This window comes from Chionomys nivalis, chromosome 1 (assembly GCF_950005125.1).
Source record: "Chionomys nivalis chromosome 1, mChiNiv1.1, whole genome shotgun sequence".
In the NCBI taxonomy this organism is placed as follows: Eukaryota; Metazoa; Chordata; class Mammalia; order Rodentia; family Cricetidae; genus Chionomys; species Chionomys nivalis.
Genome location: NC_080086.1, coordinates 107,560,426 through 107,586,898, shown reverse-complemented (window position 1 = coordinate 107,586,898; position 26,473 = coordinate 107,560,426). Strand labels below are relative to the sequence as shown.

Sequence of the window (26,473 nt, the reverse complement as noted above, 5' to 3'; positions counted from 1 at the left end):
CTCTCCTGACCCTGTCTTCTTTGACTGTACCTGGCAGAAGGTTGGCACCTGGAAATATTACTGAGTGGTTGGCTGACCCAGGGGATAGGTGCCAGGAAGCACCAGAGGCCTTCTGGGATGAATAATTGTGTGGTTATTGCTATAATTACTATTGTGTGGTTCTGATGCTCCAAGAGGAACCCCCTACCTCAACTTCCAGGCCCAGCTTCCCTTCTTGCTTTTTATATATCTTTTTTCTTTTCTCTTCCTCTTCTTCTTCCTCCTCCTCCTCCTCTTCTTCTTTTTTTTTTTTTTTTTTGTTTTTCAAGACAGGGTTTCTCTGTAGCTTTGGAGCCTGTCCTGGAACTAGCTCTTGTAGACCAGGCTGGCCTCGAACTCACAGATTCACCTACTTCTGCCTCCCAAGTGCTGGGATTAAAGGCGTGAGTCACCATCGCCCGGCTCTTCCTTTCTTCTTGCCAGTACTGTTGGCCTTTCTTATTCTCTTTCTTCTCTGCTTCCGAGCCATCCAGTGTAGACCCCTCTTCGCATAGGGCTATCCCCTCTTAGACACGCTCCAAGCTCTGCAGGACAGTCACATCTTACATAGGAGCCTTTGTTGTCTTTGGGTCCCAGTCTCTGCCATTAGGATGAGATGAGCCTCTTGGGCATGCCTTGTGCTCAGTGACTTGTTCTGAGGAAGGCTGGACAGTGCGAGTGACCTTTAGCAAAGGCTTTGGGAAAGAGTTCTGGGCACACGTGGTGCCCGAGCTGCCGGGAAACTTCCGAGGCTCTCAGTGGAGGTTGGTAATTGGTATGTAAGCGAGCCAGCGAGAGAGGGGAGTGTACGCGTGGGGCCTGCTGTTTGCAAAGCGCTGTCTGTGTCAGATCCTGTCACTGTTTATGCCTTCCTTCTTCCAGGAGTCAGCGTCCTGCCCGTGCTCATGATGACGAGGGACCTTGCTCTTGCAGGCATGCTGATCAGCCTGGCTTTCCTGACACTGCCGCCATCTGGATGTCCTCAGCAGACCACAGAGGACGCCTGCTCTGTGCAGATTCTTGTTCCTGGCCTCAAAGGTAATGGTTCTTCTGCTGCTCTGGTGTTGCGCTGGTCACTCCTCTGGGTGTCTCAGTCTCCTGCATGGCCTGGTACTTCAGCACAAACTCACAGAGGATGGCTCTGTTCCAGCGGCATCCTGGGAAATCTGCCCATCTGTTGGGTTTGGGATTTCCTGACAATGAGACCAAGGTTCCATGACATTTAAACCTTTTCTCACCAAGGAATTGCGGATTTCTCATCAATGATGTGTATGCAACACAGACTGCTCTTCAGGAGCCTTGTGTGAAGGCCTGGCTCATTTGATCTTCTCCAGCATGAGCCCGAGGACTGAGGTCAGCCAGCCTCTTTCCTGCTATATGATGCTACAGTGTTTACATGCCGTGCCCTGCAGAGACAAAGTCTGCTTGCAGGCACATTTGCAGATAGATCAACAGTCCAGGGATGCCTGTGGCTTTTCTCCAATCCACAATGAGTCTATCAAACTAGTCCATGTTCTGCATGAAAATGACAGACACACGCCTTCATAGTTGGGTCAGATATTATCAAAGCATGACCCGGATGAAAACTTTGTGTTCACAGATTGAGATCTGACTCGAGAGGGCACAAGTGGTAAATTATTTCTACAAGCGAAGAGAAAGCAGTGTTATCGACAGTGGAAAATGAGATGGCAGTTGAAATGTCAACCTGTTCTGATAGAAAGATGGCTCATCAGAACTCCTCAGGGGTGAGGGAAGAGGGCCACATAACTGGGCTCTCTGTGGTTTGTTCATCACCCTAGGTAACTGGTCCCCCCACCCCACTGAGTTTTGAGCAGTGCTGGGAACATCTTTGATCTTGACAGTCACTCAGGGTTGTACTCCAAGGCCTCCAGGAACAGCTAGACATAGAGTCAAGCTTCCAGGGAAGGTCTCCATTGACTTGGGTGTGGTCCTTTAGAGGCAGGGCTCAAAAATATATTTGAGACAAACGGTCTCACTATGAAATTCTGGCTAGCTGGGAACTTCCTATGCAGAATATCCTGGATTAAACTCCTAGGACTCTGCCTGCCTCTGCCTCCTGAGTGCTGAGATCAAGGTGGGCACCGTCACTGTAGACAGAGAGAGACTGCTTGTTGGTTTCCTGGCTACTCAGACCCGAAATATAACACAGAAACTATATTAATTACAACACTGTTGGGCCAACGACATTAGCGTATTCCTAGCTAGTTCTTACATTGTAAATTAACCCATTTCTATTAATCTGTGTATCACCACGAGGCTGTGGCCTACTGGTAAGGTTCTGGCTGGCGGCTGGTGACTTTCTCCATCGGCAGCTACATGGCATCTCCCTGACTCCACCTACTTTCTCTCTATAACTCTGTTTGGGTTTCCTGCCTGCTTTACTCTACTAAGCCATTGGCCAGAACAGCTTCTTTAATAACCAATGGTAATAAAACATATTCATAGCAAACAGAGGGGAACCACACACCACAACACGTTGAGCATAAACAATTTTTTTTTTATGACAAAGTACTTTCAGAACATAATGTAATCATGGACAGAGTTGAGGAACTGCATGTGGGACTTCAGAACCTGGGCATTAAGGTGATTTTGGGGGAATCAGCAGTGGGAAGCTCAGAGGCCTTGTTCCCTTCTTCCCACTGTGGGTGAAGTGGGAAGATTATTCATGAGAATGACATTTAAATGAAGAGGTTTTTCTGATTGTTTATAAAGCTCCTTCAATCAGGTCCTGTGCGTGTGTATGTGTGTGTATACATGTGCGTATGTGTGTGTGTGTGTGTGTGTGTATACAAATATGTGTGCTGTGCTTGCATGTGGAGGCCAGAGGCCAACCTTGGGCATTATTCTGGGAGATAACAACTTTGAATTTTGAGATAGGATCTTTCATTGACCTGGTGCTTACCAATTAATCTAGTCTGGCTAGCCAGGGAGCCCTGGGGATCCTCCTGACTCTGTCTACCCAGCACTGGGATTACATGTGTGTGCTACTACACTGGCTTTTTATTTATTTATTTATTTATTTATTTAAAGATTTATTTATTTATTATATATACAATGTTCTGCCTGCATGTGTCCCCTGCAGGCCAGAAGTTGGCACCAAATCTTATTACAGGTGGTTGTGAGCCACCATATGGTTGCTGGGAATTGAACTCAGGACCTCTGGAAGAACAATCAGTGCTCTTAACTGCTGAGCCATTTCTCCAGCCCCATACGCTGGCTTTTTATATGGAGTTTGTGGGTCAACTCCAGTCCTGTGTTTGCTGTGGCAAGTCCATTACTAATAGCCCCAAGCACCATGTTTTAAAATGTTTTCATTGGTTCATTCTATCTTATTCCTACTATAGTATGTCAAGTGCTGTTCCAGGGTCTCATGGTGAGTTGGGACCAATATGAATAGTTTTTCAATAAAATTACACACACACATACACACACACACACACGATGCAAAGGGAGGCCAGGTGGAAGCTGTGTGCTGGTCTTAGGGTCCTTCTTGTTTTCTTTTGAAAGGGGAGGGACCATCAGATAAATAACAATGCAGTGGACGATGGTCTGGTTTGCTCAACTTTAACCCTGATCCAGGTTCTGATGCCCGAAGAAACCGTGATCAGGCCCGGAGCCAGCATCTGTCTTGTCACTCAGCCACCACAGCCCATGTCTTCGCTAGTGCACACCCACCTGCCTCGAACAAGTGAGAGCCACGGTAAACTCTAGGCACTTTCTAGCAAACGTCTAGAAGAGGTGTAAGGTGTGCTTTCGGTCACCTCTCCGTGAGTACCGACAGTGTACCTGCTGTGGTGGAGGCCTCCCTTCCTCCAGGCGCTCTGGGAGAAATTTCCACCCCAGGAAGAGTCGTGGTAACCGCTTACTGCGACACACACGGTGGTGCGAGCTAAGAAATGTGACCCCACCCTTGCCCGTCTTCCGTGGGCTTCTGCAGCGGCGGGCTTCGCTGTCGCTCCTCTGTGGGTGATCGTGTTGGCCCCTGTGGTCCAGCCCTTCAGCCTAGCCCTGGCAGGCTCGTCTGGAGAGCTTTTGATTCCTTTCAGCCTGTGTGTGTTTTTCCTTGGCGTGCCGAGCCGCTCCAGCTGGTTGTATCCAGCTCGCTGCGCAGCTTCAGCTTGAAAGCCGCTTCAGCGGGGACCCGTCCGATCTGACATCTTCTGTGCCACATTTGCTGAAGTTACTGCCTGGTTCTGTCCTGTACCCTGTGTGGCTAATGAGAATTCTCATGTCAATCTGACTTAAAAATATTTTCCCTCCTGGATAGCTCACAGAATGTTCTCTTTGTTGTTGACGTTCCTTAGGCAGTGTCGCTGACACGTCTTTCCTATTTGGCCCTGATTTTTCCCGTGTGGTTCTCTGCGGGCTTTTATTGTGTTCTTGCTTTCATGCACTCAGCCCTGCCCCCAGTACTGGAAAGTGTATCTGGCAGCTCTTTACAGACTCAGGCGTTACCCGTCATTCTCTTCCTCCCTCTGTCTCTCTGGAATTCTTGGGAGATGGGTTTGGGCATTTGTGAGTTGTTTTTTTTTTTCCTCTTCCATTTCAACTTGATAGCTTCAAAACAAAGCCATCAAGGCTTCACAATTCAGTGTTCCTTAGCGAACAGAAGCCCTGGTCCTAGTGTTTTGTCTCATGGGAAGTGAGTGAGCTTTCTTCCGGCCATTGCTTTCCAGCTGTGAGGGTGCATTTCACACAGAAGGTCCCCAGCGGGCTTGCTGTCACACTCGCTCTCACACACAACCATGCCTCCTGTCTCTTTCTTTTTCCTTTTTTTTTCCATGACAGAGTTTCATTATGTAGCCTTGGATAGCCTGGAATTCACACCCAGGATGTGTAGCCTGAGAAGCAGAGACATATGGACCTCTGCGAGTTTGCGGCCAGGCTGGAGAATAGGTCCCCTGGTTCCCTGAGACTCAGCTCCTTTCCGCACACCCGTGTGCTCATTCTGTTAGCTACCCTGACTGCTTATTTATACCTCTGTCTCTTGTGCCTGGCCAACGAACTCCAAAACATGCAGGACACACTTTATTGGTTCCAGGAAGTGCACAGGGGAGGCCATCATGAACACGCCATGGGTCATGCTGAGGGGACAAGGAGATGATCAGTGGACACCCCAGTCTCTTTTCGTGAGGCATGCCACCAGACCACATGACGTTCCTCTGGGGGCTACCTAGTAGTGATCATACTTCTCCTTACTTCTCTTTATTGTTGGGGTGGTATGGAGAGCCCAATGGTAGGAAGATGGATTGGGAACCAGTCCAGAAGGTACAGTGGAAGGAGAGAAAGATCTGTTCCCTGAAAAATAAAGCAGCGTCAGGAAAGCACATCCTGAGCTTAGACCCGGACATCCAGAGCTCGCCCAGGTGATGCTGCTTGCGGTTTGGAGTAGGGTAGGCAAGGAGTAGGGTCAGACTGGCTGTACCATGTGTGAGAGTCTTTCTAAGTCTTCTGCATGGGTGCATAACACCATAGCCCTGTCCTAGTGAGACAGTGCCTAAACAGATATGCCTTCTTCCACAGGGGATGCAGGAGAAAAGGGAGACAAAGGAGCCCCAGGACGGCCAGGAAGAGTCGGCCCTACGGGAGAAAAAGGTACTCATGATTCTAGCCTCTGTGCGGAGAAGGAGGGTGGGAGGTGGAGGGGACCGAGCTCTTCTGAGATAGAGTTTAAGGAAGAAGGCGTGGTGCTGGTCTGCAGGACCCTGAGTTAAAACCATGAAACACAGCGGTGTCTCTCTGGGAACTACCAAGGTTCAGGATCATGCATAAACATATATGAGAGTAGCGTGATGGAGGAGCAGGGCCCAGGAAAAGCTGACCCATCTGCCGCATGGAAGTAGCTGAGTGGGAATGGTTTCTACTTTAATAAGACAACATGATTTTGCCTGGGGGAGGTTGATGAGACTCAACTGCATATCAAAGGAGCTAGAGCACATATGTGAAGAAACCAGAACACATATGCACAGGGATGAGAACACACATGGATAGGAGTGAGAGTACCCATGTAGAGCACCAGGCTGTGGCTATTGGGTAGCCACAGGACACACAAAAGAGAGGCTGTCCAAGGGAAGAGGTTAGGGGATGCTCCAGTTCACATACTTGGAATGGAATTTGAACATACATGAGAACAGAGGTGATCACACATGTAAGGAACCTTCGTAATAGCAGGTGCGCAGTGTGTGTGACTGCCATCTACAGGGTAGCATCATCTTTACTATTTTGTATGTTAATCTTTTTTTTTTTCAAGATGGAGTTTCTCTGTAGCTTTGGGGTCTGTCCTGGAACTCACTCTTGTAGACCAGGCTGGCCTCAAACTTATAGAGATCTGCCTGCCTCTGCCTCCCAAGTGCTGGGATTAAAGGTGTATGCCACCACCGCCCAGCTTAAAATGTTTTATTATTTTTTTTAAAAATTATGTGTATATTTCCATGTGTGGGTTTGTGCATGTGAGCGCGGTGTCTGTGCAGATCAGAAGGGGGCATTGGACCCCCTGGAGTGGGAGTTATCTGCGATGGCTACTGGGCCCTCCTGAAGAGCAGAGCTGGTCTACATAGCAGGAGACTCATTCTCTTAAAAGTTTATTTCTAGTATTTTAATTGTGTGTGCACATGTGTGTATATGTGCATGTGTGCATGTGTGTGTGCATGCGTGCTTGCATGTGTGTATGTGTTGGTATGTGCACATGCATGTGAGTCCCCACAGAGGTCAGAGGTGTCAGATCCCCCTGTGCTGTCTTGTGTGGTGCTGGAAATCCAGTTCAGGGAGAACGATCCATGCTCGTAACCATTAAGCCAACTCTCCAGCCTCAAAGTTTTGTTGGTTTTTAATATCTTTTGAGACAGGGTCTCACTATGTAGTCCTGGTTGGCCTGGAACTTGTTATGTAGACAAGGCTACTTTGAATTCAAGAGATCTGCCTGCTTCTGCTTACTTTACAGTCTTTATTGTTATTAAAAGCCATATAGAAAAACATTTTCAAGCCAGTCATTATGGTGTGTGCTTTTAATCCCAGCACTCTGGATGAAGGGGCAGATGGATCTCTATGTATTTCAGGCCATCCTGGTCTACATAGCAGGAGATCCTGTCTTAAAAAAAATGAAACAAGCTGGTTGTAGTGGCACATGCTGGTAGGATTTGCTGAAGGATGCAGAGGCAGGAAGATCATGAGTCTGAGGCTAGGCTGGGCTACACATTTCTGGTTGGTGATTGAGCACACTTTTAATTTGTGCACTCAGGAGCCAGAAGCAGTCAGATCTCTGAGTTCAAGGTCAGCCTGTTCTACAGAGTGCGTTCCAGGACAGCCAGGGATACACAAAGAAACCCTGTCTCGAAAAAAAAAAAAAAACTCAAACCAAACCAAAAAACTCAACAAACATACAAAAAAAGAAAAAGGAGAGCATTCTTAACAATCCATGAGGATATGTACTAGTCAGCACCACAGCTGATCTTGTAACTCTGGAAAAGCTTCTGTTTAAAAAAACTATTAAAATAACACATTGACAGTTTTTTAAAGAGTAACTTACAGACACTTCCTGGTCTAGTGCACGGGTTTTGAGCTTGCATACTGTGAGACTTTGTCGGATGGGACTGGACCCTCCCATTCCTCCATCAACCACAGGCACTAATTTTTACTTCTTATTTTTTTTTCCTGTTACTCATAGAAATTAATGACGAATGGAATATTATCTCAGATCAGTGATCAAAATGAGCAATGACATTTGCAGCAAAGGTCCAAGCTCATCTCTGTGGCTCTTGATAACTTTTAATCCATTTTTTTTTTGCGGAGAGATCTTAGGAATTTATGATGCATCTCATCCCAGTTGTGCAGACACTTGCAGAAGATGTGCTTATTCTGCACTTGGCTCCTTTCATTTAACAGCGTATCTTGGAGAGCCTCACAAGAGGATGTAAAGGCCTCCTTTATTTCTTTATTTCTTTCTTTCTTTCTTTATTTCAGTAATTGGTGTGCTCAAGTGTACGTTTATCCTGACTTAGCTCAGGCTCACATTTTCCTGGATATTTGCTGCCATGAATAATGTGTGTGTGTCTGTGTGTGTGAGTGTGTGTGTGTGTGTGTGTGTAGCTTCAAAGTTTACTCTGATCGGTGGGATTGCTCATCAAGATGTGTGTGCATTTGCAGTTTTGGGTGGGTGTGTCACGCCTTTATTCCTAGCACCCCAAAAGCAGAAGCACTAGGGTCAGGAAGGACTTTGAGGTTGGTCTGAGCTGTACAATCACACCCCTTCTCCAAAACCACGCCCATCTCAGATTTATTTCTGTTAGTTAATAAAGAATATGTGAAGACTGCCTTAAGATGTGTTCAAGCTTGTTGTCCGAATTCCCCCTCCATTGTCCATGACAAGCCCTGTGAGCTACACTTGTCTCAGGAGTGGGAGAGGCCAGGTGTGGAGGTGCATGCCTTAGGCGCTGAGGCAGATGTCTGTGAGTTTGAGAACAGCCAGGGCTTTATAGTAAGACCCTGACTTAAAAAGAAAAAAAATGTGGGCTTCCCAGGAATCTGGTTCAGGTCAGGGAGTGGGTGGGGTGGGGTGGGGGTGGCTCCCAGTCACAGGTCCCGTGTGACTCATGGCTAGCACTTACAGGGGCAGCTAGGTGGGTGGGATGCCCGATGAGCTATCAGAGTACAGTAGAGATATCCTAGGCTACAGACGTCCATCCTCGTGGAGAACATAACTCCAGGCCCTGTAGGCTCTGGCCTCATAGCGTCTATAGCTGGGTTTGACCTTCAGCTTATGCCAATATCTTTTATATTCAGTATAGCCTTGACTTGCGAGTGTTCTAGCATCCTCATCAGGGCCTTCTGTTCTTCCCGAACATTCTTCTCTGGTCCTTTTCTCTCTGTCACTTGTAGACGCTTTCCTTAGCTAAGATGAAACGGATTCTCACTATGTCCGACTGGGCACTGTTCTGAAAGCCCCAAGCCTCTCCTCTGTCATCTGGTGCCCCTCTTCTCTGCACATCTTAAATACACTCAGCTGCCAAGCAGCAAATCAGGTAGCAGGGACCAAGTCCCAGGCCTTGCTGCTCCCCGTCTTCAGTCTGGCCGACTTCCAGGCCCACTCCGGGGTGTGAGCTGCCCTCCTTAGCAGACTGCGAGCTTTACAGATGTCTGAGAGTGGTGTGTGCTGTGGGCAGGCCCTCCTGGGGCCTCTAGCTCCATCTGTTGGCAATGGCTCAGCTCTTCTCTGTTGTCTGCTGGAGGCCAGAGCAATCTCTCTAAGACATGGGTATAATACCCTGGCTTTCCTATGGTTTGAGAATTCTTCTCGGGGATTAAGATTCCTGGCATTTTGCTCCTCTAGTACCTGAAAGTTGGGCCCAGGATTGTGTCTCTGCCCTTCAAGAAGCCACATATAATCCCTAGCCCGCGAGTGCCTTCCCCTCTTGGTGCCACCCTCACGTTTGTTGGTGTGTTAGTACTGTATTCTGCCTCACTAGGGAATGTGATTCTTCTTTTGTTCTCCACATCTATTGTCTTCTTGCTGTGTCCAAAGTATAGTAAATGTGGTCATGCATTCCTACAATCCAGCACTCAGGAGGCTGATGCAGGAGGGTAGTGAGTTTGAGGCCAGCCTAGGCTACATAGCGAATAATTGTTTCAAAAACAAAACAAAACCAACAAAACCCAAAACCCTCGAAAATGAAGCCAAAATCTAATACATGGCATTTCCACCAAAGCAGCATCTTCTAGACAGAGATAACAATGACAGTAATGTGCCCGAGATGAAGGCCAACTTAAGACATGGAGGGGTGCGCTGACCAGAGAAGAACAGGTGCAAAGAGGCTTAATGAAGAAGTGCACTTCAGGAGACTGATACAGGGCCTGAATTCTGAAGGAGAGGGGGAGAGAGAGAGAGACAGAGAGAGAGAGAGAGAGAGACAGAGAGAGAGAGAGAGAGAGACAGAGAGACAGAGAGAGACAGAGAGACAGAGAGAGACAGAGAGAGGCAGAGAGAGACAGAGAAAGAGACACACACGAGCGCACACACACAGAGACAGACAGAGAGATAGACAGAGAGACAGAGAGAGAGACAGAGAGAGACAGAGAGACCCTGAGAAGGGGTTCTTTCTAAGGGTTAAGGGGAGCTACATGATCTGACTTCTGTCTAAGTGTGGGTCCAAGATGGCCCCTCTATCTTTTTTATCAGTAAATGTTACAGCACGAGTCATTCTTCCTTATTGGAGCCAGGTGGGATGAGGTGCACAGGCGATGTCACAGGCCACTGGGACTGGGTTCCAAGTAGTTGGGGTCTCATTGTCAATGTGGGATTTTCTGATTCTCTGTTTTGAGGCATGGTCTCACATATCACAGGCTGCCCTTGAACTTGCTATGCAGCCGAGAATGACTTAGAAATTCTCCTCCCGACTCAGCCTCCTGGGTGCTGGAGTTGGGTTGCAGGTGAGCACCAATAGGTGTACTGGCTACTCTTCCTGTTGTGATAGGTTACCCTGACCAAAGCGACTCCAGGAAGGGTTGGTTTGGACCCACGGTTTGAGATGAAAGCCTGCCATCTCTCACACTGGCAGATCTCAAAGCCACCTTTTAGATAGCCCAGTGCCACAGACATAGAGCCTGATGTCATAAAAATAAAATCTACCGGGGACCCCAGGTGCAGCATCCGTGGCTTAGGAGGTGGATCTGCTGGCGACGGGCACCTTCAAAGGGTGCTGTGACAGGTGCTCGGGGTGCCACGGTTGAGCATTTCTTTTATGGACTTGACACTCCCGCAGCACGCAGGCAATGGGGACGGAGCTACACTGCCTTCAGTCTTGTGTCTCTGGGGCTCAACCTGATGCTGATAGCCCGTGAGCTCTCCATTAGTTGCTTGAAATAGATCTTGAGATGTAATATCTTTAAATATCTTTGAATTTCCTGGGTGAACTCAACTTGGCTGAGCTCCAAGTCTGTACTTCATTCTCCCCCAGGTGAGCGACCTGCCCTTCCTGAGTGTGAGGGAGGTTTGCAAGTAAAAATGGCCAAGTTCCCATGCTGGGCTGCGGTCTCTATGGAGTGGGACGGCATTTGGCAGGCTGTAAAAGCATTGCTACCCCATCCCACCCCACCCAGTTCTCTGGAAGGCCCCGAGGTTGACAGGCCGAGGTGCTGCTGCAGCAGGCCGTTTCCCAGGGTAACGGGCTTCCTACCCTGGGTCTGGACAGTTCAGCTTCCACCAGATGTGACTTGTGCCCACCTGGACAGCTCTGGGGGAAGTGGCTGACATGCAGAGTAAGCAGCACCCTGCCAGGGAGAGAGAAGCAAGCGCCTGCTGGTGAATTGCCTTCACTGAAACAAAGCCAGGCAGAATGGAGCCAGCAGAATGGCCCGCTGTCATCTGCTGTTCATTGAGACAAAAACAGTATCTACATTTCTGGGCTGTGTGTGTGCGCTGTGTGGCTCTACTGTGTGTGCTTTACTGATGTGACCTGATACGTGTGTGCTGTCCCAGATTTTTCTGTCTGGTCCCCGGACTTAAACTGCCTTATTCCCCACCATAGACGCTGGGGCCCCTCCTGGTACAGGCGGTGGAGGGCAGCTGCACCAGCACTGGGCTGTCACGAGCTGCAATGCGCATGCCATCCTTCACAGAAATCGCTGAGGAGGCTGAATCACAAGTGCCCCCTTTGCCCCATCTCCACTTCAAAGGGCTCTGATATCTTCATTAAAATTAATATGAATCACGCACCTGCTGCGAGCTGCCCACCCGCTCTGCTCCTCCTGCGTGTCTGGAGAACAAATGGGGACCACCCCACTTCTCGTTTAGAGTAATGGGCTGTGAGGACGGCGGGTCACAATGGCTCCCAGCATTTGGAGTGCCTCGTTCCAGCTTCTCCACTTAAAGGCACAGGCTCTAAATGAGTCTCAGCACCACTTTGCTTGTGTGCACACCGCATAAAGCCTACTGTCCCGTGATAGAGCTGGAAGACCTTCCTGAAGTGGGAAGGAAGGAAGCGCGAGGTTTTTTTTTTTTTTTTTAGAATCTGCAGTGCAACCACTCCAATGCTCTGCCCCTGGAGCTGAAACAAGTCTGTAACCAAGGAGGATGAGCAGCAGACAGTCTTGATGTCTCAGTGATATTCATCCTTTCTCCTCAATACATCCAAACAATAGGCTATTCCTAGCAGCAGCAGCAGCCGATCCCGTGTGCAGCTCTTAGGATAGAGGGCCAGATAACAAGAGGTCTCCCCTGGTGCTTTACCTAAGCTGAGTTCTAAACCAACTCTATGCTAACTAACTTTACCACCCTGGCATGTTTATCCACATGTGCTTGCACACATGTATAGCATGCATGCTCACATACATATGTGTATTTATGTGTACATGTATATGCTTATATGCAGCTATGCATGCACACACACAAAAACGTGTGTAAATTACTATTTGTATGCTTGTATATAAGTATGCGCATATAAAGTATCATGTGTTTTTGTGTCCACATATATGCACATGTGTATATGTACAAATACTCTATGTAGATGTGCTTATATGTATATTTGTGTGTTTGTATGGTATATGGTACACATGTAACTTTGTATGTGCATATATGCAGTGCATGAATTTACATGTATGTATTTTATATATGCGTACACACATATTTGCACATACATATGTGAATATAGGTTTGTAATTGTGTATATGTATATAGGCATAATTACATGTATGTTATATATGATTGTGAAGCATCTAGGTGTATTTGTACACTCATGCTTATGTGTGGTGCATATGTATACGCTATGTATGCATATGTGGATATGTGTGTTGTAGTTAGTTTTGTTTCCCTTGGTGTGATAAAACATTTTGATCAACAGTAGCTTAGGGAAGAGAGTTTCTTTCCGCATACAGGTTCTAGTCTATCACTGAGGCAGTCGGGCAGAAACTCAAAGCAGGAACCTAGAGGCAGGGACCGTGGAGGAATTCTGTATGCTGGCTGGTTCTCCCACTCCTTCCCAGCCTCATGCTTAGCTGACTTTCTTATATAGCCCAGGATCAGCTGCCTGTGGATAGTTCTGCCCATGGGGGCCTGGGTCCCTGTGCACCAATTAACAATCAAGACGGTGCCCACAGACATGTGCACAGGCCGGTCTGATCATTCCTGCCAGATGGCTCTAGGCTGTGTCAAACTGATTCAGTGAAGTAGGGAAGTAAGACAGTGTGTACATGCCTGTGTGTCTGTAGTATATGCATACCATGTGTGTATGTGTGTGTTCGTGTGTATGTGCACATGTGTCTAATATGCATGTGTGTGTGCCATGTGTATGTATGTTTGTATGCTCAGCTCCAGACCTGACCCCGGGTTCTGCTCACAGCCACTGCTCTCTTTCTGCTGGGTCAGAGCAGGCCTGGGGTAGCACCAGAGCTGTCTGTGGGGAGGCAATGGCTCTGTCTAGCTAGCCCAGCCTGTCCCCACAAAGGCCTTCTTGTGAGTGTGCCCAGTCTTCGCATGCCTGAGGTGCTATGGATTGGGGCCTCAGGGTCAGGCTGAAGGTTTGGGGTGGAAGAAAATGGGGTGGTAGACAGTAGAGGGAGAGCTGTCTGTCTGCCGCCCTGACTCCCACTGGCCAATGACCCGCATCCACAGTGGTCACAGCAGGACCCCGGGAGGCCATTGCTTGCCCTCCTAGAGGCCTGAAAACCTGTAGTGAACCAGTGAGGAGTGGGCACGGGGCACCCGGTGGGGACCAGCAGAAGTAGAGTCTCAGGTAAGGCCTCTATCCTCTAGAGCCTGGATGTGGAGTCAGGTGGCATTGGTCTTGGAGGAATCTGATTTCTTGGTACCTGTCCATGCTCCCCGTGCATGGCTCTCTGGCTTCCTGACCCAGTGACGTGGGGTTTTGGGGACATTTAGGACATCATTTGCTGGTGAGGAAATAGAGGTTTAAAAATGATTACAACCTGCCCAACGGTGGTAAACGTGAAGCCGGATGTGGTGGCTCACATCTTCAATCCCAGCTCTTGGGAGGCAGAGGCAGGTGAATTCCTGTGAACTCAAGGCCAGCCAGATCTACTTACTGAGTTCGAAGCCAGACAGAACTCTTGGGAACAGAGCCCTGGGATTTGGGTCTGGGTCTGTCTACGTGTAGTTTATGCTTGGAATCGCTGGACAGCTGTGTTCCCTGTGTGGCCTGTGGAACTTCACTGGTTGGTTGTGTGGCTTGTGGAAGTTGCCTCCCTTCTGGGCCTTGCTTCTCTGTGAGTGCGGAAGACAGCTAGGTCAGTCAGCTTGTCCTGTCATTGTGAGCCACCAGTTAAGACTTGAGTTGTTTCTTTGAACCCTGGAGGCTAGAAGACCAAGGTGCAGGTTGGGCAGGGATGTTTTCTCCATGTCTTGCAGACAAATGCCCTTTTCCTGTATCCTCACATGCCTTGTACACTGTGCATACCTGGTATCTTCTCTTATGAGGCCATTGGTGCTGTTGGATCATGAACTGACATATGACCTATGAAGTCAGCGAGCATCCATGGTTCACCGGAGTGCAGACTTTTTAGATGGACTGTTCAGCTCATCCAAAGACGGAAATGATGGGCTGGGGCTATGGCTCTGTCACAAAGTGCTTGCCATGCAAGCATGAGGACCTGAATTCTAACCCCCAGAACCTGTGTGAAAAAGTCAGGCACAGTGGCGCATACATGTAACCCCAGCGCTGAGAAAGCAGAGCCAGCCTAGTCATACTGGCGGGTTTCAGGTCAGCGAGAGACCTTGTTTTAATAAACACCTGACCTTTGGCCTTCACATGCATGCATACACGAATGAACACATATGTATGTACACACACGTGGTAATGAGAATGAGGGGATCCATAGAGTCACATGAATGTACTGCCCTGGGACAACGTGCTGGAAGTGTCTGTGTTTGTCTCTGAACGGTGTAGAAGGGAGCAGACCTGCAGGTTCTCCCTTGTTCTTGCTGCCTTCAAGTGATGGTGGACTCTAGACAGATTGAAAGAAGCGGGGGCCAAGCCAGTCCGAGCTGGCTTTGGTGCCCATCAATCACCTGGGACTGTGTGAAAGCACAGGTGCACACTCCCCAGCCCCTAGGGCTGTCCACGTGCCTTGTCACATTTCCAGACTCTCGGGTGCCTGGGCCTGTGAGATGAATGATGGTTGCTGGGGACACGTGTGTCCCACCTGCTGTGTGCCAGGTGCAATTCTGGGTGGTGCGCCTGCTTCTTCACATCCAACAAGGGGGCACACTGCCAACCCTGCTTCATAGGGGTAGACCCAGCATAGGGACCACTGAGCCAAGCTCCGAGCCTGTTTCACCAACAAGGGTGCCAGGATGCTCTGTTTGAGGTGGCGCAGAGCCACTGAGCAAGGCCATCAGGCAGTGGGGAGGAAAAGGAGAAGACGGACTGCTTTTAGGGTATTTCCTTTCAAAAGCCTTTACTGCAGGATGTCAGCCTCTTCTTGTTATTCTGAAAATGCATTATTTTCTGGGTATGTAAGAGTATTTTGCCTGCATATATATTTATATCCAGTGTTCCACTTGTGGGCCTGGTTCCAGAAAAAGGCACCAGATTCCTTGAAATGGAGGTTATAGATGTTTGTGAGCTGATATGTGGGTGCTGGGAACTGAACCCCTGTCCTCTAAAAGAGCAACCAGTTCTCTTAACCATTGAGTCATCTCTCCAACCCCTTATATTATATATTTTTTGAGACAGGGTCTCATTCTAGCTCATTCTATAGCTCTGGCTGGCTTGAAACTCACTACGTAGACCAGGCTGGTCTCAAATGCACAGGAATTTACCTGCTTCTGATTTCCAGGTGCTGGGATTATCATTTGAGCCCCACATTAAGCTTATATTTTACTTTTTTGAGGCATGGTCTCATGGAGCCCAGGCTGGCCTGAAACTACTATAGTCAATGATGACCTTAAACTTCTGACCTTCTTACCTGCATCTTCTCAGTGCTAGGATTACAAATGTGTCCTGCTGTGCCCAGTTGCACGCTGGGGATTGAAGCTGGTACTTTGTGCATGCTAGCAAGTGCTCTCCCAGCTAAGCTATTCCTCAGACTCAGATTCCAGGTCTACAGAGGTGAGAGGAGAGGCTCAGGGAGTGTGGTGGTTTGAACAGGTATGGCCCCCATAGACTCATGTGTCTGAATGCTTGGCACACAGGGAGTGGCACTATTAGGAGATGTGGCCTTGTTGAAGGAAGTGTGTCACTGTGGAGGCAGGCTTTGAGGTCATAGAGGCTCAAGAGAGTGTTTTTGCTTCTGCTGCCCGTGGATCAAGATGTAGAACTCTCAGCTCCTTCTCCAGCACTATGTCTGCCTGCAAGCCACCATGCTTCCCACCATGATGATAATGGACTAAACCTCTGAAACTGTAAGACAACCCCAATTAAACGTTTTCCTTTATATCATTGCTGTGGTCTAGGTGTTTCTTCACGGCAATATAAAACCCTAGCTAAGGCAGAGAGATTAATAAATTACCCAGGGTTGCTGACTAACCCAAGTTACCCAGCTCCATAAGGGTAGGGAGGATGTGCAGACAGCCCTTGTGGGGCTACTTCTCCTGCCTCCCCAAATCTTGGCACAACTTAAACCAATGGCATCCATGTTCTGTGGGAACTTAATGGCACTGTCCAGCTCTCAGGGACCCAAGAGGCCCCCTAAAGGCTGCAAGCTGCTACTTACCCAGGCCAGCTGGCAGTGTTTACTTTCTAGAGCTTGAGACTCAGATGTTGCCTCCCCTGTGCCCTTCACATCCTCTGTGCGGAGCTGCTGCTGTCTCCACTGGGTCTTGTTTTCCACACTTACTCTCGGTTCCGGTGTACCCCGATGGCAGGACTTGGCGCCCATGCTCCTCCATGGACAGGAGCTGAGCATGATGCCAGCTGGTACCAAGAGCCAAGTGTCAGCAACAGTTTTGAGTGCCTTCTCCTGTTGGGCTGTGAGAGTTAGGGCTGGGTTGAAGCCAAGTGTTCTCAAGTCAGCCTCAGGTTGGGGCTGATTTACGACAGCAGGACTCCTGCTGGACTCTCACTACACGCCCTCAGCCAAGGGACCGAATTGGACAATGGACTGCTAATTGATTGTTCTGTTGAGGTGGGAATTTTGCAGGAAAAAAAAACTCACCCCGAGGCATTTGTGATGCAAATGCTTTCCCTCCAGGGACTTTTGAGCCTTTTTATCCTGTATGCTGGTCACCTCAGGGACCTGATCTTCTGCCTTGTGTGGCTGGAAGGCTGAAAAGGCAGAGCTGTGGTGTGACTTTTCCTCTATCATAGCTTTGACCCAGCTAGACATTTCTCAAAAAGAAGCAGCCCCACAGTGGACAGGAGACCTGGATCCCTTGCTGGATCCTACATAGCCTACAACAGACTACACCCACACTCAGGAACCTCAATCCTGCCTGCTTTGTGGTGGCAGGCCACTGGTACCCCAGGGTTTTGGGCATTTAGTTGGAGCTGCCTTTCCAAGGCAAGATCTTTGGTTATTATTTTCTAGGACCCAGCTACCCAGCCTCTGTCCATATGGGAATGTGGCAAGCCTGGGTATTGGAATGACCCATCTGTCCATCTTCAATGTGAGAGCAGTGCATTGGGGTGCAGTGTGCCCAGCTGTCAGACGGACAAACTGAACCTTATGCCCCCCAGACACGCGATGTGAACTTGGACTGGGCAGACATGCTCCCTGGTTGGCATGGGAAACAGTGGGCTTAGACTCCTGAATGGGGGGGAGCCGCTAAGCCCCTACCTCTCCACGGTGGGGCTTCAGTGGGTTGTTTTGACATGTCCAATCTGCGGCATCCAGGCTGCATGCAGCCAAAGACAGCTTCAATTACAGCTCAACACAAAATTACGAACTGACTTAAAACGTGAACTATTTTTGCAACTCCTTTAAAATCTCAGTCGCACGGCCTAGCGTGAACCATGCAGATGTCAGGGGAACGATACTGTTTCCAAAGATTGGAGAGGGTTGCTAAGGTTTCTCCTTCCTTCCCTGTTGCTTAACCCATTGATCAAGACACTGCCTGCCATAGTCTCAGCCCCTCTCCCTCTGAACACTGCCCCCCCCCCATAGGGCTTCATGGAGTTGCTGCCCAGCCTGTCCCACCTTTTCCTGGTTCCCTCTACTCCCTCTAGATGCCTTCTTTACTGATGTCAAGCCCTACTCTGTCCTCATTGTACATCCACAGCCTTTATTCCTGTTTGTCTCCAGGATATTGGAGCCCAGTGCCCTCTGGGGCTTTCCCGGCTTTAGGATGACCCATTCTGCCCAAAGGTATCCAGACCAGAAGCCTTGCCCTCACTTTACAACCCATCACTGAGTTGTCAACTCCAAGAAACCTGCCAATCAGGAGGCTTCTTTTCATTCTCCTGGGTGCTGTCTGGCTAGCCACCAGCTGGCCTCTGTGCCTGCCTTGCCCACTTCTCCTCAAGTGTGGCCGGGTTTCCCAAGCAGGAATCTGATCTTGCCCTCTCCTCCTCCTGACTCTCTGGCGGCTCCCACTGTTCCCTCTCAAATGCCCCCCTCAGCCTCCAGATGGGTCGGCACCCCTGACCTGGGCCACTTCAGTGCCTCGTTTCTCTCCTACAGCTGTGTTTCAGTGGCCAGATTGTCCCGTGTCCTCAGCTCACACACTGCACCCTCCTGGGCCAGTGACTTGCTCTGCCTGCACAGACGTCACCCAGCTCTGTCTCTCTGTCTCCCCCGGTGTCAGGAGAACAGTTCTCAAACCAGCAGATCATGGCTCTTGCCCTGCTCCTGTTGGACTTTCAGAATCCAGCCTGGTCAAGTCACTTAATCCCAGAACTACCGATGTGCAAGCTGACGGTTGATGGAAGACATGAAGGAGAGCGTGTGCATGAGCATGCTTTGTAAGCAAGCACTTTGTTCTCACGCCCTTTCCATGGACAGCGTGTTTTCTGGTCAGCCAGCGCTCTCTCCTGACTCCATCTGTTCTGCATTGAAGGAGCATCCACTCCAACACTGGAGGCCCCCGGGGAAGTGCTGTGCTGTGAGGTGCTTCATCAGCACACAGTGGAACCCACCCTCCTGCCTGTCTTGAGGGCTATCTACACTGAGTTTCTATTTGTCTCTGTAACCCTAGAGGCAATAGAAGACCAGAAGGTCATGACATCTTGATCCCACATGAGCCTGTCCATGGCGAAGTTGGTGCCTAGGGCTTCTCTGTGTCCTCGCTTGCTCTTTGTGCTTTGGTGTCATCAGTGGGGATCCTAAAAGATCAACAGGAGCATCTCCAAGAGACTAAGGACACTCAGGGAAGGACACGGCATTGGGAAATGTCTCTGTCCTGACATGTTATGGGTCTGGAGAGGACAGCTTGTCACAGCTTTATTCCAGCGATCAGTGTTCTCTAGGGTAAGCAAGGCCAGCCTCTGCTCCTTCTCGCGATGGATGAGAGATAGCAGAAGGGTTGGCCTTGTGAGACTAGAGCGAATACTTGCTGTTAGGAAGCACACTGCAGGCACTGTGCTACTTCCATTCTGGGCTCTTCTCCCTGTGTCCTCCGTCTCCTGCAGAGCCACTTTCAAATGCAACCAGAGTGGATGCCCAGGGCTTTGCTCTTCCCAAGAGTATCTAGTTGTGTCTGTCTTCCGGAGTGACACTTTTGGTTTGGGTGTGAGAAGAAGCTGGGGTGACCCTGTGGAGCTAGGATACAGGTCAGGGACCTGCCCCTCCTGACCCAGGCTCAGAGGAGAGCTGGCCTTGGCTGAGTGACTCAGGAGTGCTGGCCTGTTCTCCTCCCTTCTGCCATGTGTGACTCATAGCCTTCATTAGGAACAAATCCTTTAGGCTGCCTGCGAGGAATAATCCTGGGACATTCACCTACTGCCCTTGGAGAGCTGTTCTTCATGCAGTCTCTTCCCATGTGCGTGTGTGCATGTGTGTGGTAGTAAGGAAGGGGTGTGTCAGCTCACCTGTGCACATATGTGATCCTGAGAAGGGGTGTGTCAGCTCACCTGTGCACATGTGTGATCCTGAGAAGGGGCGTGTCAGCTCACCTGTGCATACATGATCCTGAGAAGGAGCGCGTCAGCTCACCTGTGCATACATGATCCTGAGAAGGGGTGTGTCAGCTCACCTGTGCACATGTGTGATCCTGAGAAGGGGCGTGTCAGCTCACCTGTGCATACATGATCCTGAGAAGGAGCGCGTCAGCTCACCTGTGCATACATGATCCTGAGAAGGGGTGTGTCAGCTTACCTGTGCACATGTGTGATCCTGAGGAGGGGTCGTGTCAGCTCAGCTGGGCACATGTGTGATCCTGAGAAGGAGCGTGTCAGCTCACCTGTGCATATGTGATCCTGAGAAGAGGTGTGTCAGCTCACCTGTGCACATGTGTGATCCTGAGGAGGGGTCGTGTCAGCTCAGCTGTGCACATGTGTGATCCTGGAAAGGGGCCTGTCAGATTACTGGTGCATCTACCAATTTTGGCCTTATTGTTTTTTACAGGAGACATGGGGGACAAAGGACAGAAAGGCACTGTGGGCCGCCACGGAAAAGTTGGTCCCATTGGCGCTAAAGGTATTTTTGACACACTTCTTGCCCTATATTCCCCGGTAAACTCAGAGCAGCCGCTGCCTGTGCCACTTTGCCTGGAGCTCTTGTTTTCATGTGTCACTCTGATAGACTCTGTTGCAGTATTCTCACTACAGGGATACCAAAGGGACTGTTGGCTCTGTGAGCATCGGGGTGGGTGGAGTCACACCAGCCTGCAGCACTTAAGGAGCGTTTAACCTCTTGGATGCAGGATCTTGAGTGTGTGCTTGAGTCAGAGCCCGAATCTTCAGCCCACCTTCCTTAATAAGCATTATGGAATGATGAGTGACTCAGAGGATGGTCAGGATGGGTTGTGCCATGCATTGTTGTCTTCATCCCACCCCCAGCTTCATGGTCAGGACGGGTTGTGCCATGCATTGCTGTCTTCATCCCACCCCCAGCTTCATGGTCAGGACGGATTGTGCCATGCATTGCTGTCTTCATCCCACCCCCAGCTTCATGGTCAGGACAGGTTGTGCCATGCATTGCTGTCTTCATCCCACCCCCAGCTTCATGGTCAGGACAGGTTGTGCCATGCATTGCTGTCTTCATCCCCATCCCCAGTTTCATTTTCCAACAGATGTGTGAGCACCTGGACCTAGGGGGACACCGGGGTCATGTAGCTCTCTGTATAATCTCACTGAAGTCTCCTTGCTTCTGTGTGGGTTGGCCATGGGGGAGACTGAACTATGGTGGGCAGTGGCTGGCGAAGAGCTGTGCTGGCAATCAGAGGCAAGGGAGGTATTTGGCTACAGTCTTCCAAGCTGTCTCCTGGGATCTTATACTGGAGCAGGTTGACCTGGCCCAGAGATGTCTTGGTTGGGGTCTGAGCTCTGAGTTGGTTTGGGTGGTTTGCTCTGATCCACACCTTGGGTTTGTTACAGCCCTGTGCTGTCCCTGCAGAGAGAGAACATTGACGAGGAGGGATGGGAAGGTGGGTACTCTGCTCGGCTGTCTCTTCTCTGGAAAGAACCTGCTATCAGGCATCATCGTGACGAGCATGGAGTGCCGAGGGACATTCAGGCTACAGAACCTTCACAGGCCTACGATGAAGTATTGATCTTATAAAAGCTGCCATTTCAGCCGTTCCAGCAGGCCAGCTCAGTGGCACTGACATATCCGCCATGTGACGCAGCCGTGCCCACTGTTTCCAAAAGCTTTGTATTGCCCCGCAGGGACGCTGCACCATTAAGCAGTAACTCCATCATCCCAACCCTCACAACCCAGAGTCTGCTTTTTGCCTCTGTGAATTTGCCCAGCCTACTTACCATACAATGGATTTTGTCCTTTGTTGTGGTCTTGTCTCCCTTACTACAATGCTCTCAGAATTCATCATGTAGCAGGTGTCAAAATTCCCTTATTTTAAAGCTGAATGACACCAATTGCCCAGGTCTTTTGTTTAGCTACATATTTGTGAGAATTCCTTCCCTGAGGAGACATAAATGACCTCTGCCTATTCTTCCTAAAGTCCCAAGAGCAAGCTCAAAGTTAAACCTAGAAGAGAACAAATGGATTTATTGGGCTTACTTACAAAGCATGGGTGAGGGATTACTTGCAGAAATGTAGGGGACCCCAAAGCAGTGATACTGGAATGTCACATTGATGAAATCTCCCGTTGTATGGGAAGTGAACCTTTCCTAGCATACATGCTCTGGTACCTCTGAGACTCCAAGACTCAAAGTCACATGAAACCAGGGTAGAATGGCATTTAAATGCCTAGCAGGAGTGACTGGAATCTCAGGTAAGGGACCAGAGACTTTCTGCATGCCCCTTTTCTCTGATGGGACATCAACAGCCAACAATCATGATCTGATGGCCTCTTGCAAGTGACCTCTAATGGCACAACCGGCATTATGAAGACTGGATGATTTACTCAGAGGACTGAGTTCTAAGCTACAATCTCCCCGCCTGTGGGTACTCAGGCCATCTGTCCCCATTGGCTGCTGTGACCAGTGCTGTAACGAGCGAGGGGAAGACAGAAGGAATGCATATTCTTTTCTACACAGCATGTGTGCTGGGCAGCTCTCCAAGTCTCGTGTGGAGACCAGGACCACCCTCAGTCGGCTTTGATTATTCGATTGGCTTTGTTTCCAGGGACGTTCTCTTGGGTCCTGGCCAGGCTGAGATTCTGGAGGTCTTCAAACACCTGACAGAACACAGAGGAATGAGTTGGGCAGGGGCTGCTTAAATGCTTCCCTCTTTACGTGAACAGACTGCGAATCTGCCAAAGTGGAACTCACAGCCCTTCATGGAGATGCCTCTGTCCTCTGAGCAAGAGAGACAATGTATTAGGGATTCCAAAATGATTTACGTGTATACACACACACACACACACACACACACAAACACACACACACACACACACACACCATGGCTTGATCTCACAGAGGCTGGGCAGCTTTGTTGCTGTCATTGTGTCCTATACTGTTTTTTTTTTTTGTGTGTGTGTGTATGTGCATGTGTGCATGCCTGCGTGCATGTATGTGTGTTGAAGAGACTGAAGGCAAGGGGTTAGGAGGTTTGCCCTGCCTACCAGGAGAGTGGGCAGGGTCCTGGTGTCTGGGCACCTCTGTGACACTACACTACCTGGAGTGGATCCAGAGGAACTTTGGTTACTACCTGAGATTATCAATGTTGTCTGCCCTTCCTGGATCAGCTTTTTCCCTAAACTCACCCCTCCTCCCTTCTTTTATCCATCTGGATTTTCCTGTTGAGCTGGCCTGCCGTCATCTGCTCTCGGTATTCAGTAATCTGTACAATGTTGCCTGTAAAACATTCGGTGAAGGGCACTGGGCTCCCTAGAGCTGACGTCAAGTAAGTCACCGGGTGCTCCCCCAATACATGCCCATGTTTATATGAGCTGTCCATAGAACATGGCGACGGGGAGTGATGGGTAAGGAACCCAGAGCCTCATTCAACTCTACCACTAAACTACATCCTCAGCTTCAACAAATAAGATTTTTAACTTGATACATTTTAACTCAAGGTGTGTCTCCTCTCTGGATGGTAACTTTCATTTTTCTTTTTATCACCCAGGGGAAAAAGGAGACTCTGGTGACATCGGACCTCCTGGTCCCAATGGAGAACCTGGTATGACAATTCATAAACCATGGGGCTGGAGCGATGGTCCAGAGGTGGAGATTGCTGGCTGTGCTTCCGGAAGACCTGGGGTTTAGTTCCTAGCAACCACATAGCAACCACATAGCAGCTCATAGCAGTTTGTTAACTCCAGTTCTAAGGGATCAGATGCCCTCTTCTAGCCTCTGGGGTCACTGTAGACACACATGGTTCACAGACATACATATAGGCAAAACGACCATACACCTAAAATTAAACAATTCTAGCCGGGTGGTGGTGGCGCACGCCTTTAATCCCAGCACTCGGGAGGCAGAGGCAGGCGGATCTCTGTGAGTTCGAGGCCAGCCTGGTCTACAAAGGGAGTTCCAGGACAGGCTCCAAAGCTACAGAGAAACCCTGTCTCGAAAAAACCAAAAAAAAAAAACCAAAAAAAAAAAAAACCAAAAAAAAAAACCCAAAAAACCAATTCTAAGTAATAATAATAAATTAAAAAAGAAGCTACATGTGGCTACATGAAGCCCTGGGTTTCAAGACTGGGAATGGTGGTGTGCTGCATGAATAATAAAAACCCAGAGACAGATATTGGGGTATAAAGCTTGCCTGAAGATCAGAAAAGCAAAGTGGCCAGCCACTGGTTCTTACCTCTACTTCAGACCGAAATGGTGATCCTGCCTCCAAGAATCCTCAGACTGAGACTGACCATGAGACCTGTGTCCTCCTATCCTCTCTAGTGCTGGGATTAAGGCAGGAACTACCACTGCCCAGCCTTTATGGCTAACTAGTGTGGCTGCTGGGATTAAAGGTGTGTACCACCACCGCCCAGCCTTTATGGCTAACTAGTGTGGCTGCTGGGCTTAAAGGTGTGTGCCACCACTGCCTGGCCTGTGAGGCTGACTAGTGTGACTGTTTTGCACTCTGATCTTCAGGCAAGCTTTATGTATTAAAACACAAATACCATACCACTATAGCGGTGCACACGCATAATCCCATCAGTCATCAGGTAAAGGCAGGGGGATTGGAAGTTCAAAGTCATCCTTGGTGACATAACTGTGTTATGTGGGATCCCATCTCAAAACAAACAAATGAAACAACAAAAACATCATAGTTAATAAGGGTGAGGAACCCATACTACCCTTGTGTACAACCCTAGTGAAACTCATTGGGGCACACTGTGTAGTAGGCGCAGGTATACAGCCTTAGATGTCAGGATGCTCATTTTCTGGTCCTTTTCTCTGTGGCATATGCCTCTGGTGTGTGTGTGTGTCTGTCTGTCTGTCTGTACCCATCTTTCCCAGAACCAGTCCCCTGTATCATGGGCTGCTCCTTGCAGGCATCCCATGTGAGTGCAGCCAGCTGCGGAAGGCTATCGGGGAGATGGACAACCAGGTCACTCAACTGACAACCGAGCTGAAATTCATAAAAAATGGTACGTTGGACCGAGGCCTTCCCCTCCCCTGCTCTTCCCTTCCCCCGTCTCCCCAGAGCTGGACAGCGGTGGCTTCCATTTGCTGCTCAGCGCCCACCGCTGCCGTGCCCATGACCGTGGTGTGGTGGCATGAGTTGAGTGTGTTTATAGAAATGTAAGTGCTGGCCTTTCAGCACTGCCCTCCCCTGCAGTTGTTGCCGGTGTGCGTGAGACTGAGAGCAAGATCTACCTGCTGGTGAAGGAGGAGAAGCGGTATGCAGATGCCCAGCTGTCCTGCCAAGGCCGGGGAGGCACACTGAGCATGCCCAAGGACGAGGCAGCCAATGGCCTTATGGCTTCTTACCTGGCACAGGCTGGCCTGGCCCGCGTCTTCATAGGCATCAACGACCTGGAGAGAGAAGGCGCCTTCGTGTACTCGGACCGCTCCCCCATGCAGACTTTCAACAAGTGGCGCAGTGGAGAGCCCAACAATGCCTATGACGAGGAGGACTGTGTAGAGATGGTGGCCTCAGGGGGCTGGAATGATGTGGCCTGCCACATCACCATGTACTTCATGTGCGAGTTTGACAAGGAGAACTTGTGAGGGCTGGCAGGCTGTAGCTCGGGGGGACAGCCATCTGAACCCCATCTTTTGTAGACACTCAGCCTTCCAGACACCAGCGGCTATAAGCTACCCCTGAGCATCCATCACTGTGTCTGCCAGTTTCTTTCCACATGGAAATTCAGAGCCTCATTGACCAAAGGGCTGTTTGAACTATATGAGGGGGGGACCCTTGTTTTCCAGTGCTGTTCTGAATAGGTGACGTTTATCCCCTGTGTCCAAGCCAAGGCACTACCTAGAAGGATGCGGTGAAGCTTTTGTCTGGGTCCAGCCACAAAGCATTGTAAAGGTTTCAGCGGTTGTGTGCAAACTGGCCATGGGGGCAGGAGCTGCCACCACCTTTTAAAGTATACAAAAGGCACCATTTGGTGGTGACCAATGTTTCTGTAAGTTACTCTAACACCTAGGTTCCTGTCACTATTATCCACGTAAGAACACTGCTGCTCTGCTCCAAACCCATACTCCAGGAACACAAATAAATCCTCTGAATTTTGCTATGCAGTGCGTGGTGCTTTCTGGTCTAGTTTCTTCAGTAGCTGTGTATCTCTTGCTGTGGATTATTAAGCAAACCACCCTGAAAGAGAGTGACTTAGAGTATTTATTAGCATAAGGTGTTTAAAGTCAGGGAAGAGTCACATGAGGTTCAGCAAGTCTGTCACAGTGAGAACCTGATCATGTGCTGTATATTTGGTGTGTTCCACTCCTCTGAGGCTGTAGAGAAGGAAGGAGAGCCTTGGTTTATCACTGGCTGGTGGGATACCACATTCCTTGCTAACTGAAGGTCCCTCTAAGGCACA

General features: G+C 49.4%; 1 protein-coding gene across 3 annotated transcripts; it reads left to right on the top strand.

The window, feature by feature from the left end:
• The first annotated feature begins 908 nt into the window (after positions 1–908).
• Positions 909–25,943, top strand: Colec11 (collectin subfamily member 11). Of its 3 annotated transcripts, none has more exons than XM_057783291.1 (6): positions 909–1,056; positions 5,563–5,634; positions 20,485–20,556; positions 23,608–23,661; positions 24,980–25,075; positions 25,267–25,943. In XM_057783291.1, the coding sequence occupies exons 1-6, from the start codon at positions 924–926 to the stop codon at positions 25,656–25,658; spliced, it is 819 nt and encodes a 272-aa protein (XP_057639274.1). In that variant the 5' UTR covers positions 909–923; the 3' UTR covers positions 25,659–25,943. The 3 variants fall into 3 exon arrangements, with proteins under 3 accessions (XP_057639274.1, XP_057639258.1, XP_057639265.1); XM_057783275.1 differs by having other exon boundaries at positions 924–1,056; positions 25,249–25,943; XM_057783282.1 differs by lacking the exon at positions 20,485–20,556 and having other exon boundaries at positions 927–1,056.
• The last annotated feature ends 530 nt before the right edge of the window (positions 25,944–26,473 follow it).

Coding starts and splice junctions, on each gene's coding strand:
- Colec11 (XM_057783275.1), top strand. CDS start 924: ATGATGACGAGGGACCTTGCTCTTGCAGGCATGCTGATCAGCCTGGCT. Junction 5,635..20,484: donor CGGCCCTACGGGAGAAAAAG/GTACTCATGATT, acceptor TGTTTTTTACAG/GAGACATGGGGGACAAAGGA. Junction 25,076..25,248: donor GCTGAAATTCATAAAAAATG/GTACGTTGGACC, acceptor CTGGCCTTTCAG/CACTGCCCTCCCCTGCAGTT.